General features: G+C 35.3%; 1 protein-coding gene across 1 annotated transcript; it reads left to right on the top strand.

Annotated features, from left to right (window-relative positions):
- The first annotated feature begins 6,131 nt into the window (after positions 1 to 6,131).
- On the top strand, positions 6,132 to 16,738 carry LOC114714536 (protein CELLULOSE SYNTHASE INTERACTIVE 1-like). Its single transcript, XM_028899279.1, has 8 exons — positions 6,132 to 6,276; positions 6,933 to 7,092; positions 7,980 to 8,053; positions 8,337 to 11,391; positions 11,672 to 14,216; positions 14,729 to 15,183; positions 16,021 to 16,137; positions 16,254 to 16,738. Exons 2-8 carry the CDS (start codon positions 7,027 to 7,029, stop codon positions 16,392 to 16,394), a joined length of 6,453 nt encoding a protein of 2,150 aa, XP_028755112.1. The 5' UTR covers positions 6,132 to 6,276; positions 6,933 to 7,026; the 3' UTR covers positions 16,395 to 16,738.
- Positions 16,739 to 18,697: the final 1,959 nt, after the last annotated feature.

Below are 18,697 nucleotides of genomic sequence, written 5' to 3' on the forward strand. Positions count from 1 at the left end.
TCAATTAAACCTACAACCCGTCGTAGATTAGTCTACCAAACCATAACCTAACCGGCATCTATTTATTTTATTAATTATTATAGTTATATTATTATATTTTATATCCTATTTGAAATTAAAAAAATCCTATATCATTTATTTGATGTTTTCAATATAAAGTGTTTGAAGAAAAAAAACAAAAAATTCATTATATTTTATTTATATTGTATAAAATATTTAAAAACAATTTTTTTACAAAAAAAAAATAATGATGAGATGCACAAGCCAACCTGTCGACTCCTTATAGAGGGTTATAAGAGGCTAAAAATCATATCATTGTCACTCAGGCCTTTCTAATTCGTATTGTTTAATTCTAACTCTTCACGCGTTAACTCGCAACCTGTGGGGCGGCTCATATTACCACTTATGGGATTTCAGTCCTTTAATTTTATTTAAAATATTATATTAATTTATTATCTTAATATATTATGCAAAAAAATAATATATAACTATTGAGTATCCATAATTATAGGGGAAAATGTTACTGTTGGTCCTATATTATTTTTCAAACATGCATTTGGGACGACGGCAATTTTCTATTAATAAATCTACTTTATTTTTTTAATCCTTTAATTTTTAATTTAATATTTTGATCGCATTGGCCAGCTCAAGTCAAACAACAAATCACTATCCCACTCATGAACACGCTATGTTTGTTTGGAACTTTATAACCTCGAATTTAATGCCATTTTCGGATGGAAAAAATGAGAAGAAAATAAAAAAAAAATGGAAATGCTATAAAGAAAAACTCCTCAAAATAGTAAAAAAAAAAAACCATTTGTAAGAGTTTTCCCTCATAATATTTTTTCTTCTTCAAATTTTTCCCATCTAAGGTAATAAGCCTAATGCACAAAGATTTGTCACCACACCATATTTGTTTGAAATTATTTTTTTGCTTTCACATCCGATATCCTAGGACAGGCCATCTTTAAAATAATACTCCTCCGGTCCTAATTATAAGACCCAATTGACTTATTTGAGGAGATTAAGGAAGTAAGTTAAGTTGGTTATTTATAATAAATAAGTGTTGTTATTCCTAAAATATCCTTGCTAATTAAGTATATTGGCTAAAACTATTATTATTAGAAGGATTATCTTGGAAAAAAATGCATAAATATAAAAGAAAAAATGGATTGGGTCTTATAATTAGGATCAAATAAAAAGTCAAATTGGGTCTTATAATAAGGACAGGAGGAGTAGCTGGTCAAGAGATTTAATGCTTCTCATGTTCAAGGAAGGATTGAACTCCCAATCTTATTTAAGAAAGAATGAGTCCCTTACCGCTCAATCACACGGTGAAATTATTATCAGCGCATTCAAGTAAATTTGTAAACCGCAATTGAAACCTCTTAATACGCATGTGGCCGCCCATGTCAGGGTGAGAGCATCACGTGGTTTATCCGGAAATGGGACAAAGACATACTTGACATTTCTCCTGTTTGTTGGGAATTAAAAAAAATCTACTACTGATATTTAATATAAGAGTTAGTTGACTAATTTAAATAGATTAAAAAAATTTATTAAGTTAGTTATTTGTAATAATTATACCTTGTTTTTCCTACAATACCTTTCCTTATTTATCATGTGTATTAGTCATAATTACTATTTGATAGAATCTTCAATATGTACAACTACTACAAGGACTACTTTAAAAAAATGAATATATTAGAAATATAATGAATTGAGGTCTTATAATTAAGACCAAATTAATACTCAAACTAACTCTTATATTAAGGATCGGAGATAATACTACGTTAAGCGGGTGCAACTCTTTTTCAATTGGATAAAAATACGTTTAAAAATTTTATTGGCTGCAATACTTAGATTTAAGCGGGTGCAATTGTTTATCAATTATATGTGTCATAACAGCAAATGCTTGCTGGTCTAATAATAATAACAATAATAATAATGAGTGAACGAATCATTTAGTTTGCTTGTCTCAAGGCTAATGCCACCAACAAAATCCTGTTATTAGGATATGACAATTAATTTTATTGTGGTTGCCATAGAACAACATCAATTATTACTATTCATCTTTAATATAAGAGCTAATGTGACTTTTAATTTGATCTTAAATATAAAACCTTAATCCACTTTATTTCTCATATTTATCTATTTCTTTAAAAGCTAGTCATTATAATAGTTGTATATGTTGAAGGTTTTTTCAAATGGTAAAGTTTTATCAAATGATAATTCTAGCTAATACAGATGATTAGCAATGATATATTAGGAAAAGTAACAAATATTTATTATAAATAACTAACTTAATAAATTTTATTAATTTATTTAAAATAATCAACTAGTTTTTATATTAAGAATCGGAAGTAATATATGACTTGGTTTGCGTATTTTTATTTTATTTAATACTTTATTTCAATCCATGTAGCCAGGGGGATTTCCTTGGTTAGTTGCATACGTACTTTTAGCCAACTTATTGTCTCTTTGGAGTTTAATTGTTGTTGAATGTTGTCATGATATTCTTTAAATTTGAAACTACCATAAATAAATAGACTCTAACATGACATCAATCGTGAAATTAAATATTACGTTTGACGCAATGATATAAATAACAAACAAACTAAAATAATTCTTATTTTGTTTGACCAGCAAAATAATTCTTATTTATTGTATGATGTTTGAAGCAAGACATGGATTATGATTTATTTGTAGCCCACTTTATTATAAACTTTATACATGATGATTGTTCGATGACATTTATACATTAATTTGATTTGATTCGGTTGCTTTATTTTTTGATAGTGATATTTTTGGGCCAATTTTGATAGTGATGTTTAGCGTTCACATTTTTTCTTAAAAAAAAAACAAGTAAGTCATTGGCCAAACAAATCAGCCTTAGAAAACTCATGTCTTTTTTTTTTTAAATTTATTTTGGCTTTGAAGTAATCCAAAGTATTTTTATTTTATATAATTAAATACACACGCCTATAAATAATACTACCTCAGATCCTATTTATAAGACCTCGTTTGTAAACTATAAATGAGTTCTTATAATTAGAACGGATAGTATTAGACTTAAGCTTAAGACCTTATTTGAACATGATGGGTGTGGCTCCAGTTGAAAGCTTCACTATACTACTAAGTAAGGTGTTGAGTCAAATGAGATGACAAGTTTAACAAGATTTTCTGTATTTAATCCGAAAGTTCATGGCATGAGTTTATAAGGGAAAATGGCAAATAAAGAAGGTAAAAAATATAATATTCTAAATTAGGCACCTAAAAGTTGAAAATGACAGAGAAGAAAATGGTACGTTGTCTAATATTTTGCAAATGTAGTCAAATGACTAAAATATTTTTTTATTAAAAAGTTTATTAACAAGTTCTGAATTCATAACGACAAGTGTTAAATAGTAAATAACAAGAAATATATTGACAATGACAAGTTACTTATTAATAAGTTTTGAACTAGCAATAACAAATATTGAATAGTCAATTACAAAAAATATACTGGTAATAACAAGTTTGATATTTTTTTTCCAGATTTGATACAAGAATATTTTAGTTATTTAACTATGTTTGTAAAATGCCAAATTGGACTCTAATTCCTCCGGTTATTTTTAACTTTCAGGTGCTGGAATTGGAAAACCTTTTCTAGAATTTTCTCAATCTATTTCTACTTATATATTGCGTTTTCCCAAAGGAAATTATGGGCGTATTTTGCAAAAAATAGCCGTAGCCTAACTTTTGTAGATTCTATAATTGATCGATTTTTTTTTTGTGATAAAAAATTTTAGAAAAAAAGTTGTGCTTACTCACGGTCTAAGAACCAGGGTCCCGCTGTTTATGAGCTGATGTCTTAACTTTGAAAATGCCGCCTCCAATGCCGTAACGTGTCTCGGGGTTGTCCTTGCCCTCCTAACGAGCATGTCCAGCCTCTTTACCCATTAACTTCGTGGACGAGGGGTTAATTAATGAGTTAATATAACAAAAGAAGTTACTTCTTTTCTTTTAATAGGAGGATACTTCTATGCATAGTAAAAAAAAAATACTTATTTCTTTAATCTTATTTATAAATCACTTTTAACATGTTTTGTATAGACTAAAAAAATTTTAAATTTCATTAACTCTTATTTAAAATTTAACAACTTTTCAATTTTATTCCCTATTTAATATACATTGTACTTTATGTAAATAAAGTCAATACAATAATCATTAAAGGTTACAATTGTACATCAATATAAAAAATTTCTCTTAATATCTATAAATAAGATAAAAAATGTCTTCTTTCTTTATTCTATAAAAATAGAACTAGACAAGTAAACATACTAATAGCTATCATTCCTTTGTTTTTTTTTTCAATCATAGAACCATTGTTTTATTTACAAAAAGTGGATCGACTTTTTTTGTTAAGCCCAAGAATCTTTTGTTATATAAATTTCTCTTTAATTTACTACTTCCTTTGATAATAAATATAAAATTAGTTAAAGTGTTTATTTTAATCCTAAATATGAAATCTCAACCTCTATAAATTTCTCTTTAATTTTCAATCTACCTCTTTTTTTTAACCAAATTTTTAATCTATCTCAATTTATTACAGGGTGTTTGGATATCCCAATAATTACTTTTTAGAAGTAGAGCGGGAAAAATGGGCCGAGCCCGTTTAGGCCCTGAAATTATGAGGGCCGGGCTTGATATTTTTCTCTTAAAATAAAAAATAAGTCCTGGAGGGCTGGCCTTGAAGGGCCGAGGGCTTAAAAGGGCCAGCCCTGGAGAGCCACAGGCCGGCCCTTTTAAGCTCTTTTATAATTTTTTATTTTTTAAATTTTTTTATATAATATTAATGTTATTAATTTTTTACATTGTTAATAATATTTCAAATATTTAGTTATTATTATCATTTTAAAATTAAATTTAGTTTTAGACAATAATTTATCCAATTAAATTTTTAAAAAATGGGTTAATTTGGACTTTAATAATGATTTGATTTATATTATATGCGTTAATATTTTTAAATATATATTTGATAATAGAATATTTTTATACTTATATAACTTGTGATTCTATAATTTGAATTAGAAATTCATGAGTTTCAATAACAATATTTATTACATTAAAATAAAATAATAGTTAGATTGCAGAATTTAAAAATAAAATTCTTATAAAAAAGAAAAACTTGATATTTTTGTTACGAAAGAAAAGCATACTTATGAAGAAAAGTAATTAATTATAGTGATAATGAAGTTTTAAAAGATTAATGATAATATTTATTTATTGCACAATTACATTATAGATAAAACTTTTAGATGTTGTTATCTTGTTAATGAATGTTTTAGATGTTCTTAGATGTTGATGAATATTTATATATGATGATATTTTATATTTGTGACTTAATTTTATTTATATTTTTGTCTTTTATTAATAATTTCATTGGTTTATTTTTATATTTTTATAAAAAATATGATAAATATAAAAAATAGTATTTTTTCTTAAACAGGCCAAAAGCCCGCGGGCCGGCCCTGGCCCTGTAGCTTAAAGGCCAAGCCTAGCAAATTGGAGTATTTTTAAAATTTCAGCCTTGGAGGGTCGGCCCTTTTAAGCCCGCCAGTCCTGAAGGGCCAGTCCTGGAGGGCTGGACCGGCCCTGATTCCTAGTTCTATTTAGAAGCAATTTTTTATAAATCGAGGCAAATTTATTCACATATTTATTTCATATACTGCAAAAACACTTCTGAAACTATAGTTTTGATCTTACCCAAATACTCCTGGTGTGTACTCAAAATGATATTCATCCTTAGGTAATTATTAACGTATATCATAGAAAAATCAACATATATTTATTATAAATAAAAATTTCATAAAATATTTTGGCCAAAAATTTACATTTTTGACTTTTCACCCACGATAAAACTGTTTGTTAAAAGTTCTTTTCGCCTTTGATAGCGTAAGCTTTACCCCGAGCCGAAGCTGAGCTGCTTAGCTTGGAGCTTCAACTTGTCGTCGTTGTCGGTGGCTCTGTGGAGTGCCGGCTACAACTGGGAAAGCGCCCAAAGTTTCCTTTCGTCTCCTCACTGAGACTCTACTCTCATGAAAATGAAAAAGTAACAATTAAATACAAAATATACCAAAAAAAAGTAAGAAAATCTAAGCTCGGTATTTCTCCCACCGAACATCCTAATTCCTGATCCTCGTCATCTCTCTCTTCCTTTATCTTCTGCTTCTTCGTGTTCCCTTCTCTCGCACGAAACCATCAGATGCATTATAGCACTTCCTCACTCTGAAGGTCTTGTTCCTTCTATCTTCTCATTAGTTTCTTTTAGCTGCTTGCATTGATTAAAATTAATGAATTCTGCGAGTTCCATGCATTTATGTAGCTGATTCGTGCATTCCTGGCATGAATTCGATAGTGTTTTCATCTTCCATTGACTTGACAGAATGGGGTTCTGACTTTGATTTTTCGGTAATTGATCTACTGTATTTTCTCCAAAATTCGTTGACACTGCAATTTCTCCGAAGATTCCATTTTTGGACGATGTGGTTGCATTTCGCTCTATTTGTCTGCTGAGGAAACCCGAAAGCGAGATGCAAACTTATATTCTTCAATTTCGTCGCCAATGAAGGGTCAATTCACAGGATAATTTGGGCTGCTCATGGTGATGATAAGATAAATAATTTTGGAATATTCGTGGAATGCTGCAGTAATTTATCTGTTTTTTTTTTTTTTTGCCCCCTTCCTCGTTGGCTAGGTCGATCATCAGCATCTGGATGATTCGACGTGTTTCCGTTAGCTCCATATTCTTTTAAATTGTGATAGTATTGGCACATAATGGTGCTGTTGCATTAGAAATATTTTCCCTCAGCTATCTTTGAGATTTATAGCTGTCTTTGATCTTTAGTCGTTGAAGTTATTGCTGACTCTAGTTTATTATTATTTGGCAGGAGGCTTTGATGTTCTGGCTGTCTCTCCAGTCTAGATCTGGAGAGGAGCTGGTTGCTGAATCGATCTACTTGGGTGCTTTGAAGTGAACTGAAAATGACGACTACACTTGCTTGGAGAATTGGTTCCAATAATGGCAGCAGCCTAGCTGTTAGTGAGATGGTACATTTTCAAATGATAATCTTATGCAATTATAACCAGCCAATTGGGTAAAATGATGGTTAGATTTGTATTAAAGTGTTATATTCCGGAAATGATTTTCAATTGGCGCTAGAATGTTCTTGGCTGAGCCTATATACGCTCTCCTCCTGCGCTATTCCCTACAGTTTCTAGAATGTTCAATTTGGCACATGCAATTTTCTGCTGTCTGTTTCATCTCTTTATCACTAAAAACATTTTTGACTAGCTTCAGAGTTAAGACATGTACAAGTTAAAAATCTGATGATATTCACATAGATACACTCATCTTGTTATTAAAATCTGATGCGGGCAAAACTAGAAAAAAGAAAAAGAAATAGTTATTAAATAATCTCTCTGTGTCTTTCAATGTGGTGACCAGGCGTTATAACTTTATTCATTGGTTAGTTAATATTTTTGCTCTATAGAGGAAAGTATAGCTGTCCAGAGTACAGTTCTTTTCTGACAATACATTATGTCTGCACAATATTATATTCCTTTCCAGGTATCCCTCTGTTTGGCTCAACAGTTGCAATGGTTCAGTTGGAATTAAATATTTCAGTAATTTGATTGCTACATTTTATTGAGCAGGAATATAATCAAGATGTGGTATATTGTGATTGGAACTCAGTTTTTCCTTGTCCACAGAACTTAGTTTTCCTGAACTTCTTGTTTTTAAGAAGCAAGTGTAGAGTACACACAGGAATGAACAATTGAAAAATTGAAAGGCAAAAGTGCTGCTTTTAGAATGATTTATATCTATGAAGTATCAAATTTGATAGTCCTTTGTTGGTGTTACTTTGGTTCTTTTTCTGATTTGGGCATGCCATTTATCATTCCTCAGTCTTCACTATTGATTTTGTTGATTTCAGGAAAGAAATGGCGAGGGGAACATTCCAGATTCAGAGCCCCTAACTCCACATTCTGTTTCGAAGATGGGATTGAGGTTAGTTAAATTATAATAATATTGCCTATAAATTTTGCAGCACAGGAATAATTTACTACCTGGAATGATTATAGACACAAAATCCTCATCTGGTACTCATGTCATGTGATGTCTGAAACGGGGGCCTTCTTGAGAATTTGGTGTATTTGTTATCCTAATTAAGAATTTCTTTCCCCTGAATTGATTTTCTAAATTTAATGGTGATGGAAATTTGAAATTTGAGTAGGAAGTCTCATACTTCAGCTATCCAACTTCAGTTTCTTACCTTCTTTACTGCTTGCAGAGAACGCAGCAGCAGCATGGAGGATCCAGATGGGACATTAGCAAGTGTTGCCCAATGCATAGAGCAGCTGCGACAGAGCTCATCCTCTGCACAAGAGAAGGAGTACTCCTTGAGGCAGTTATTGGAGCTTATTGACATGCGTGAAAATGCATTCAGTGCTGTTGGATCTCATTCTCAGGCAGTACCAGTGCTTGTTTCTCTTCTCCGATCTGGTTCAGTGAGTGTGAAGATTCAGGCAGCAACTGTTTTGGGCTCCCTCTGTAAAGAAAATGAGCTTAGAGTGAAAGTGTTGCTTGGAGGATGCATTCCCCCATTGCTTGGGCTGCTTAAATCCAGTTCAGCTGAAGGTCAAGTTGCTGCTGCAAAGACTATTTATGCCGTCTCTCAAGGCGGCTCAAAAGACCATGTGGGATCAAAAATTTTTTCAACTGAAGGAGTGGTACCTGTGCTGTGGGAGCAGCTTCGGAAAGGGCTGAAGACTGGAAATGTAGTTGATGGTTTGTTAACTGGAGCCTTGAAAAACCTGTCCGGTAATACTGAGGGATTCTGGAGTACAACTATAAAAGCTGGTGGAGTAGACATACTAATGAAGTTATTGACTTCAGGGCATCCTAGCACTTTAGCTAATGTGTGCTTCTTACTTGCCAGTATGATGATGGAGGATGCATCTGTTTGTTCAAAGGTGTTGACTTCAGAGGCGACAAAACAACTCCTAAAATTATTAGGCCCTGGTAATGATGCCGCTATTAGAGCTGAAGCAGCTGGTGCTCTGAAAGCTTTGTCTTCTCAGTGCAAAGAAGCAAGGCGTGAGATAGCTAGTTCTAATGGAATTCCTGCTTTGATCAATGCTACCATAGCTCCTTCAAAGGAGTTCATGCAGGGTGAGCATGCGCAAGCACTGCAGGAAAATGCTATGTGTGCTCTAGCTAACATCTCTGGTGGTTTGTCTTATGTAATCTCCAGCCTTGGTCAAAGCCTTGAATCATGCACTTCAGCTACTCAAATTGCTGATACATTGGGGGCTTTAGCTTCAGCTCTTATGATATATGATAGCAATGCCGAAGCTACAAGAACATCGGATCCCTTGGTAGTTGAGCAAACATTACTCAAGCAATTCAAACCTCAATCGCCTTTTCTTGTGAAGGAACGAACAATTGAAGCTCTGGCTAGTTTGTATGGAAATCCTGTACTTTCAGTTAAGCTTGCAAATTCAGATGCAAAACATTTGCTAGTCGGATTAATAACTATGGCTGCCAATGAAGTGCAAGATGACCTCATAAGAGCACTCCTTACATTGTGCAACAATGAAGGCAGTCTTTGGCATGCCCTTCAGGGCCGTGAAGGAGTTCAGCTGTTGATATCTCTTCTAGGGCTTTCATCAGAACAGCAGCAAGAGTGTGCAGTTACTCTGCTATGTCTTCTATCTTATGAAAATGATGAAAGTAAATGGGCAATCACTGCTGCTGGTGGTATACCTCCATTAGTTCAAATTTTGGAGACAGGATCCACAAAAGCAAAAGAAGACTCAGCAAAAATCCTTACAAACCTGTGCAATCACAGTGAAGATATACGTGCTTGTGTGGAGAGTGCTAATGCTGTTCCTGCATTGTTGTGGCTATTGAAGAATGGTAGTCCAAATGGGAAGGAGATAGCAGCAAAAACCTTAAATCACTTAATTCATAAATCTGATACTACCACAATCAGTCAGCTTACGGCATTATTGACTAGTGATCTACCGGAATCCAAGGTCTATGTTTTGGATGCTTTGAGAAGTATGCTGTCAGTTGCTCCTCTCAGCGACATTCAACGAGAAGGTAGTGCTGCAAGTGATGCAATAGATACAATGATAAAATTAATGAGCTCTACCAAAGAAGAAACTCAGGCTAAGTCAGCATCAGCTCTAGCAGGCATCTTTGAAATGAGGAAAGATGTGCGTGAAAGCAGCATTGCTGTTAAAACTCTTTTGTCGGCTGTGAAGTTGCTTAATGTTGAATCCGAAAGTATTCTAATAGAGTCATCAAGGTGCCTTGCGGCAATATTTCTTTCCATAAAAGAGAATAGAGACGTAGCTGCTGTTGCTAGAGATGCATTACATCCCTTGGTTACCCTCGCAAATTCTTCTGATTTGGATGTTGCAGAGGTGGCAACATGTGCGGTTGCTAATCTTATTTTAGACAGTGAGATTTCAGAGAAAGCTGTTGCTGAAGAAGTTATCATGCCAGCAACCAGGGTATTACGTGAAGGCACAATTTCTGGAAAAACCCATGCAGCCGCAGCAATTGCTCGACTCATACACTCTCATCAAGTTGATTCTTCTATAATTGAATGTGTGAATCATGCTGGGACTGTGCTTGCTTTGGTTTCCTTCCTGGATTCTGCTATTAATGCATCAGTTTCCACTTCTGAGGCTATAGAAGCACTTGCTGTTCTGTCCAGGTTGGAACAAAAGAGCACGCATATTAAACCGGCATGGGCTGTATTGGCTGAATTCCCTGAAAGCATAAGCCCAATAGTGCTGTCTATTGCTGATTCATTGCCAATGTTTCAGGATAAAGCTATTGAGATATTGTCCCAGTTATGCAGGGATCAGCCTATTGTACTTGGAAACAACATTGTTGCGGCCTCTGGATGCTTGTCTTCATTAGCCAAAAGGGTAATTGGTACCAAAAATGTGATGGTCAAAATTGGAGGAGCTGCACTTCTTATTTGTGCTGCCCAAGCGAACCATCAGAGACTGGTGGAGGAACTCAACCAATCAGGCTTGTGTGTTGATCTTGTTCAATCTCTAGTTAATATACTTTCCTCTGCTCTGCCTCTGTCAAACCAGAGTGAAGAAAACAAGGAATTCATTAGCATTATCATACATAGAAAAGAAGATGCCAATGGTGGTAAATCCAGCACAGGCAATGCGATTGTATCTGATGCCAACTTAGCTATATGGTTACTGTCTATTTTTGCTTGTCATGATGAAACATGTAAAATTGCAATGATGGAGGCTGGAGCAATTGACATTCTCACTGAAAAAATCTCAGACTGTTACCCACAATATACCCAGGTATTAAAGCACCTTACATCCATTTTGTATTTTGAGAGTCATACTGAAATATGGCATGGATTGGCTTCTGTTTGAAATAGACATTTGCATAATTGCACAAAAAAGCAACCTTAGTTGTCAAACATTGTTTATAAGTAGATGTTTACCTGTCCCATCTCTTGGAACACGTACAAATGCTATAGCTAGATGGTTAAAAAATTCGTTGTGTGATTATTGGTTCTCTCTCGATATATTATATATATATATATATTAATATTTGTCCTTTTTGGTGTCCTGGCAGATTGATTATAAAGAAGATAGTAGCATGTGGATTTGTGCATTGTTGTTGGCTGTATTATTTCAAGATAGAGATATCATCAGAGCACATGCTACCATGAAATCTGTACCAGCTGTTGCCAGTTTATTGAAGTCGGAGGAATTATCTAACAGATATTTTGCAGCACAAGCAATAGCTAGCCTAGTCTGTAATGGAAGTCGAGGGACACTACTCTCTGTTGCGAACTCAGGGGCTGCAAGTGGGTTAATCTCCTTACTTGGCTGTGCTGACACTGATATACAAGACCTTCTTGATTTGTCAGAGGAGTTCTCCCTGGTTCATTATCCTGATCAAGTTGCTCTTGAGAGGTTGTTCAGAGTTGATGACATTAGGGTCGGTGCCACTTCGCGGAAGGCAATACCCGCCCTTGTTGATCTGCTCAAACCAATTCCAGATCGCCCGGGAGCACCTTTTTTAGCTCTTGGACTTCTAACTCAGCTCGCCAGAGATTGCCCGTCTAATAAGATTGTGATGGTGGAATCTGGGGCCTTGGAGGCGCTTACAAAGTATCTTTCACTGGGTCCCCAGGATGCCACCGAAGAAGCTGCTACTGATCTTTTGGGAATTCTGTTTGACAGTGCTGAGATACGCAGACACGAGGCAGCATTTGGTGCTGTTACCCAACTTGTAGCTGTGTTACGTTTAGGTGGAAGGGGTGCAAGGTACAGTGCTTCCAGAGCCTTGGAGAATTTGTTCTCTGCTGATCAGATTAGGAATGCAGAGACTGCTCGACAAGCTGTTCAACCCTTGGTGGAGATTCTTAACACTGGTTTAGAGAAGGAGCAGCATGCTGCAATTGCTACATTGGTTAGGCTCCTAAGCGAAAATCCATCGAGAGCGCTAGCTGTTGCTGATGTTGAAATGAATGCAGTGGATGTGCTTTGCAGGATCCTTTCATCAAATTGTTCGTTGGACCTCAAAGGGGATGCTGCTGAGCTATGTTGTGTTCTGTTTGGAAATACTCGGATCAGGTCCTCAGTGGCTGCTGCACGCTGTGTTGAACCTCTGGTTTCTCTCCTCGTAAGCGAGTTTAGCCCTGCCCAGCATTCAGTTGTCCGTGCACTGGATAGGCTTGTTGATGATGAGCAATTGGCTGAACTGGTTGCTGCTCACGGTGCAATTATTCCTCTTGTTGGTCTTCTCTATGGTAGGAATTATTTGCTCCATGAGGCCATTTCTAGAGCTCTGGTTAAGCTAGGGAAAGACAGACCCGCTTGTAAAATGGAAATGGTCAAAGGTGGAGTTATTGAAAGCGTACTTGACATTCTTCATGAAGCACCTGATTATCTGTGTGCAGCATTTGCTGAATTGCTGCGTATACTGACCAACAATGCTAGCATAGCTAAAGGGCAGTCGGCTTCTAAAGTGGTTGAGCCCCTATTTTTGTTGCTGACGAGACAAGAATTTGGGCCTGATGGACAGCACAGTGTATTGCAGGTTTTGGTGAATATCTTGGAACATCCACAATGTCGTGCTGACTATACACTGACATCCCACCAAGCTATTGAACCACTTATCCCTCTGCTTGATTCTCCAATACCAGCAGTGCAACAGTTGGCTGCTGAGCTTCTCTCACATCTTCTTTTGGAAGAACAGCTTCAGAAGGATCCAGCTACACAGCAGGTAATTGGTCCTCTTATTCGAGTTCTTGGTTCTGGTATCCACATATTGCAGCAGAGGGCTGTGAAGGCCCTTGTTAGTATTGCACTGATATGGCCAAATGAAATTGCAAGAGAAGGCGGTGTTGTTGAACTTTCGAAAGTGATACTGCATGCTGATCCTTCACTTCCCCATGCTTTATGGGAGTCTGCTGCTTCTGTTTTGTCAAGCATTCTGCAATTCAGTTCTGAATTCTACCTGGAAGTGCCTATTGCCGTGTTGGTAAGGTTGCTCCGTGCTGGCTCAGAGAGCACTGTTATTGGCGCATTAAATGCTCTTCTAGTGTTAGAAAGCGATGATGGAACTAGTGCAGAAGCAATGGCTGAAAGTGGTGCCATAGAGGCTCTCTTAGAGCTTCTAAGATCTCATCAGTGCGAGGAAACTGCTGCTAGACTAGTGGAAGTATTGTTAAACAACGTCAAGATTAGAGAAACAAAAGCTACCAGATCAGCCATCGTACCGTTATCACAGTACCTCTTGGATCCACAAACCCAAGGACAGCAGGCAAGGTTACTGGCAACTCTGGCTCTTGGTGATCTATTTCAGAATGAGAGTCTTGCTCGAACAAGTGATGCAGTTTCAGCATGCCGTGCTTTGGTGAATGTGCTTGAAGATCAACCAACAGAAGAAATGAAAGTTGTAGCTATATGTGCTCTTCAGAACCTCGTGATGCATAGTCGATCAAATAAAAGAGCAGTTGCTGAGGCTGGTGGTGTACAGGTTGTATTGGATCTGATAGGTTCAAGTGATCCAGAAACATCAGTTCAGGCAGCAATGTTCATTAAACTTCTCTTCTCTAATCATACAATTCAAGAGTATGCTTCAAGTGAAACGGTCAGAGCAATAACTGGTGGGTTTTTCTTTGCTTCTTGTGCAGTATTTGCTGCTTGCTGACTGATCTTTACAGTTATTTTATTCTGAACAACTGAAGAAATGCATATCGTCATTTTTACTCATGAAAAAAATCATAATTTTTACAATAGATTTGGGAACTCTCGGCACTCATATCATCTGTTAATTGAGCAATGAGGTAATTGGTGTTTGAATTACTTTTATAAGGCAAGGACATATCTTGATTTTCAACTAATACGATAGCATAGATTGACAATGTTGCAGTGAGTTTATTGAATAATGTTATTCTGATGTGGCTGACAAAGTACAAAATTAACTTAAAATCCTGGATTATATGAAATAATGTACTATTTTTAAACAGACCCAGTTAGTGGGTAGTGGTGTTTGCAGTTCAAGACCTCAAATTTCTTTGCCTTGCATAGAGGCACACTCTGATTCCTGGGTCTGTAGTGTGCACGCCCTTGTGCATGTGTTAAATTGATTATTGATGTTTTTATGGCGATGATGCAGCTGCTATCGAAAAGGATTTATGGGCTACAGGAAATGTTAATGATGAGTATCTGAGAGCCTTGAATGCTCTTTTTAGCAACTTCCCACGGCTGAGAGCAACTGAGCCAGCGACACTTAGCATTCCCCATCTGGTTACATCATTAAAGACAGGCTCTGAGGCTACTCAGGAAGCTGCATTGGATTCACTTTTTCTCCTCAGGCAAGCTTGGTCAGCATGTCCTGCAGAAGTCTCGAGAGCTCAGTCAATAGCAGCTGCAGATGCTATTCCTTTGCTACAGTACTTAATCCAGTCTGGTCCTCCTCGGTTTCAAGAGAAGGCTGAGTTCTTATTGCAGTGTTTGCCTGGCACATTAGTTGTGATCATAAAACGTGGTAACAACATGAAGCAGTCAGTTGGAAACCCAAGTGTTTACTGTAAGCTTACACTTGGCAACACCCCTCCAAGGCAAACGGCGGTAAGACTTGCTTATCTCCAACTGCAGTCTTTTTATTTTTCCTCTTTCCTTTTTGGTCGATCTTTGTCCCAGAAAAAATGAAGGGGGTCGGAGGTGGGAGAGAAGAGGTTAAAACGAGCCTTGTTTCTCTTTATGTGCACTAGGATTTGATGACAACGGTGTCACTAGACTAGATTTAGATCCGAGTAATGCACTAGGATTTGTTGAGCTGGTTAGTCATTGGAGAGTTTATATTCTTTGATACTTCTAAAGGAAATCATGCCAAATCAAATTTTCTCAATTAAATGATATGCACTCTTGGGTTTGCTGCCTAGAAAAAATTCCAGTTGACCTCCACCTGTATGCCACAGTTCTGCAGCCATTCCAGTTAAGCAGATCAATTAAGGATTTGGTGAAAACTAGTCCCATAACTGCGTTTCTATGTAAAATTTCTCATTATTATGATTATTATAAATCCTGGGCAATTGAGCTTCTAGTTTGATTCATAATAGCGTTTTATATGGAAGCGGCTATGTGCTAGAGGAGATTATTTGGCTGATGATCAGATTTGAAGTGGATAGTTCGCTATCCATATTGTTTTTTTTCTTTTTCCTTTTTTGGGTCGTGCTTTGTATTGAAATAATTTGAATTAAGTTGTGATTTGCTTCTTTTCGGATGTGGAAGTATCCCTCCTCTCTATAACCGCTTCAAGTCTAGGCTATGTTGCATTTATGGACAAGTGTGATCTGTCCCCAAATTATGATTGTATGATATTAAGCCAAGGACGTTTTGTTTTTTGCTTACTACATTAAGTTATCTGGGGACAACCATGAGCCTTTTTGTATTTACTCTGATCAGGTGGTCTCAACTGGCCCTAATCCGGAGTGGGATGAGAGTTTTTCATGGTCCTTTGAGAGCCCTCCAAAAGGCCAGAAGCTTCACATTTCTTGCAAAAATAAGAGCAAAGTGGGAAAGGTTAGTAGGGGAAAACATAGATTACAGGATGAAAAAGGTTGCATTAGTCTCCTTAGGTTTTCTTGTTTGTTCCTTCTCCACTGTCATTTGACATTTTTGTTGCAATCCGATGACAGAGTTCATTCGGGAAAGTGACAATCCAAATTGATCGTGTGGTAATGCTTGGATCTGTTGCCGGAGAATACACTCTCCTGCCTCAAAGTAAAAGTGGTCCCCCAAGGAATTTAGAGATAGAATTCCAGTGGTCTAACAAATGATTCCACTCAGAGTGCATTTTCAAGCTTCAGATTCGGTCATCATAGAAAATGCCTGGAGAGAAATTTTTGTGTTATTCGTCATGTTAATGTACATAGCATCATTTGTTTTATATTCGGCCTACACTACCATACTAGTATTCTTTTGTAATCTGATCTTTCAATTTCCTAGTATTCTTTTATTTTTGGCCTCATCTGTATGCAAAGGGCAACTCTTTCGAGTTTCTTGTGTAATTCCTGCGTCGTGTCAATTTGACCTTGCAAGAAGGGCAATGGGTTATTTATGATTTTGGGTTGAAGACATTTTTTCCTCCACAAGGTATCAAATATCATTGGAGTTTTTCGTATGCTGACCATCGCTGGAATCATACAGCTATCATTCTTTTTATAAAGAATATGGGTTTTTTTTTTCCATTGGAAAGGTGGTACGTGCGAGATGAAAGATAAGCCTGCAGCCTGACTTGTACTTAATCTGGTCAGGCTTGGCCTCTTCAAAAATAAGAACCTGCTCAAGCCTTTTGAAAAGCCAGGTCAGGCTTAAGTTTTTTAAGAAGCCTATTAAATTTATTAGATTGGGTTGAGCCTGTTAAAATTTTATAATGTGATGTACTTACTATTATCTCTGGTTTTAATTATAAGACCCAGTTGACTAATTTGAAGAGATTAAAAAAGTAAGTTGAGTTAGTTATTTGTCCTAAATTGGTGTTGTCTTTCCTAAAATATCTTTACTAATCAAGTATATTGACTAGAACTATCATTGTTAGAAGGGTTACTTTGGAAAAAAATGTATAAATATGAGAGACAAAGTGGATTGGGGTCTCATATTTAGGATCAAAATAAAGGTCAAACAAGGTCTTATATTAAGAACCAGAGGTAGTAAATAAGTAATAGGAGTAGAAACACGTTAAGTCATGCTTCGTTTTTAATAAGCTAGGGTTGTCTTATAACAATAGGTTTGAGTTTGGTTTATGACTTGTCATAGGTTTTTTTTTTTCAACCTGAGTTTGGTTTGAAATCAGTTAAAAAATTTGTATTTTAAAAAAAATTCACTGGTGCCACAACAAAAAAAAAATCTGTTCACCCCATATAAAAAAGAAGGCTTTTTATAACTATTCTTATTAATATTAATAAGTTTTCAACAGTATAATTTACTCTAAAACTTCATATAAATTTACATATTTCAAGATACAGTTAAAATAATACAAAAGTTACTGAATTAAAATTGTAACAGCAGTTGACATGAAAAACTTATGATTCTCACAATTGAATTGAAAATAAAATCAACGATACCAACAAGTGTTGATCCAAGTGGAAGGGGTTTAGGTGTTTTAAGCATCATGTTCTAGGTTCGATTCTGGAAGCGATGTATATGAAGAAAACCATTGTTAGGAGAGGTCCTCGTTACGGCAGCGGGCCCTTAACAATACCCTGACCGTTTGGGTGGAAAGATACTTGGGCAATTAAAAAAAAAAGAAAATTAGCCATGAAATAATTAATATTGGCAAAATCTTTGGTATATCTCATGAATTTTTTTTATTTCTTATCTGTTAAATATATATTTTGTGTTTTTGCTTTATGAAAGGAGATAGACCTAGAAAGGTAATAAATACAATTGGAAGGGATGTTTCAAGAAGGCTTGGGCTTTTTTTTTATTTTTAAACAAGTTAGGCCACATGCCCTTGACATGCTCTTTGGCTTATTTTTTATCCCTAACAAGTGATCTTTTTTTTTAAAAAAAAAACAAACTAAAAGGTAGGTATTAGTATTATGAACTTATAAGTGAGATCAAACACGCAAATTTTATTTGCAAAGAAGCTTTTTTGTCATTAAACTATAAGATCATTAATAATATTAGACATTTTAATGAAAATAATGGTCATAATAATGAGATTCAGGGTTAGCCCATTGTTTCAAAAATTTAAAATTAGATGATGATGGGATAAAAAATATTGGATTAATCTTGAAAAACTCTAAATTAGCTTAGCAATTTGACATTAATGTTCTTGATTTAGTTTCGTAACTGAAAATGGTAAAAGAAAAGAGAAATCATTACTACTACCTCTGGTCCTTAATATAAGATCTTGTTTGACTTTTATTTTGGTTACAAATATAAGACCCCAATCCACTTTGTCTCTCATATTTATTTATTTTTTTCCAAAATAGTCCTTCTAACAATGGTAGTTATAGCCAATACACTTGATTAGCAAGAATATTTTAGGAAAGACAACACCTATTTGGAACAAATAACCAACTTAACTTACTTTCTTAATCTCCTCAAATTAGTCAATTAGCTTTTATAATTAAGA

This window comes from Neltuma alba, unplaced genomic scaffold (genome assembly GCF_004799145.2).
Source record: "Neltuma alba isolate B1F8T4 unplaced genomic scaffold, ASM479914v2 tig00011509_pilon, whole genome shotgun sequence".
Lineage (NCBI taxonomy): Eukaryota > Viridiplantae > Streptophyta > Magnoliopsida > Fabales > Fabaceae > Neltuma > Neltuma alba.

Coding starts and splice junctions, on each gene's coding strand:
- LOC114714536 (XM_028899279.1), top strand. CDS start 7,027: ATGACGACTACACTTGCTTGGAGAATTGGTTCCAATAATGGCAGCAGC. Junction 14,217..14,728: donor AACGGTCAGAGCAATAACTG/GTGGGTTTTTCT, acceptor GCGATGATGCAG/CTGCTATCGAAAAGGATTTA. Junction 16,138..16,253: donor ATAAGAGCAAAGTGGGAAAG/GTTAGTAGGGGA, acceptor ATCCGATGACAG/AGTTCATTCGGGAAAGTGAC.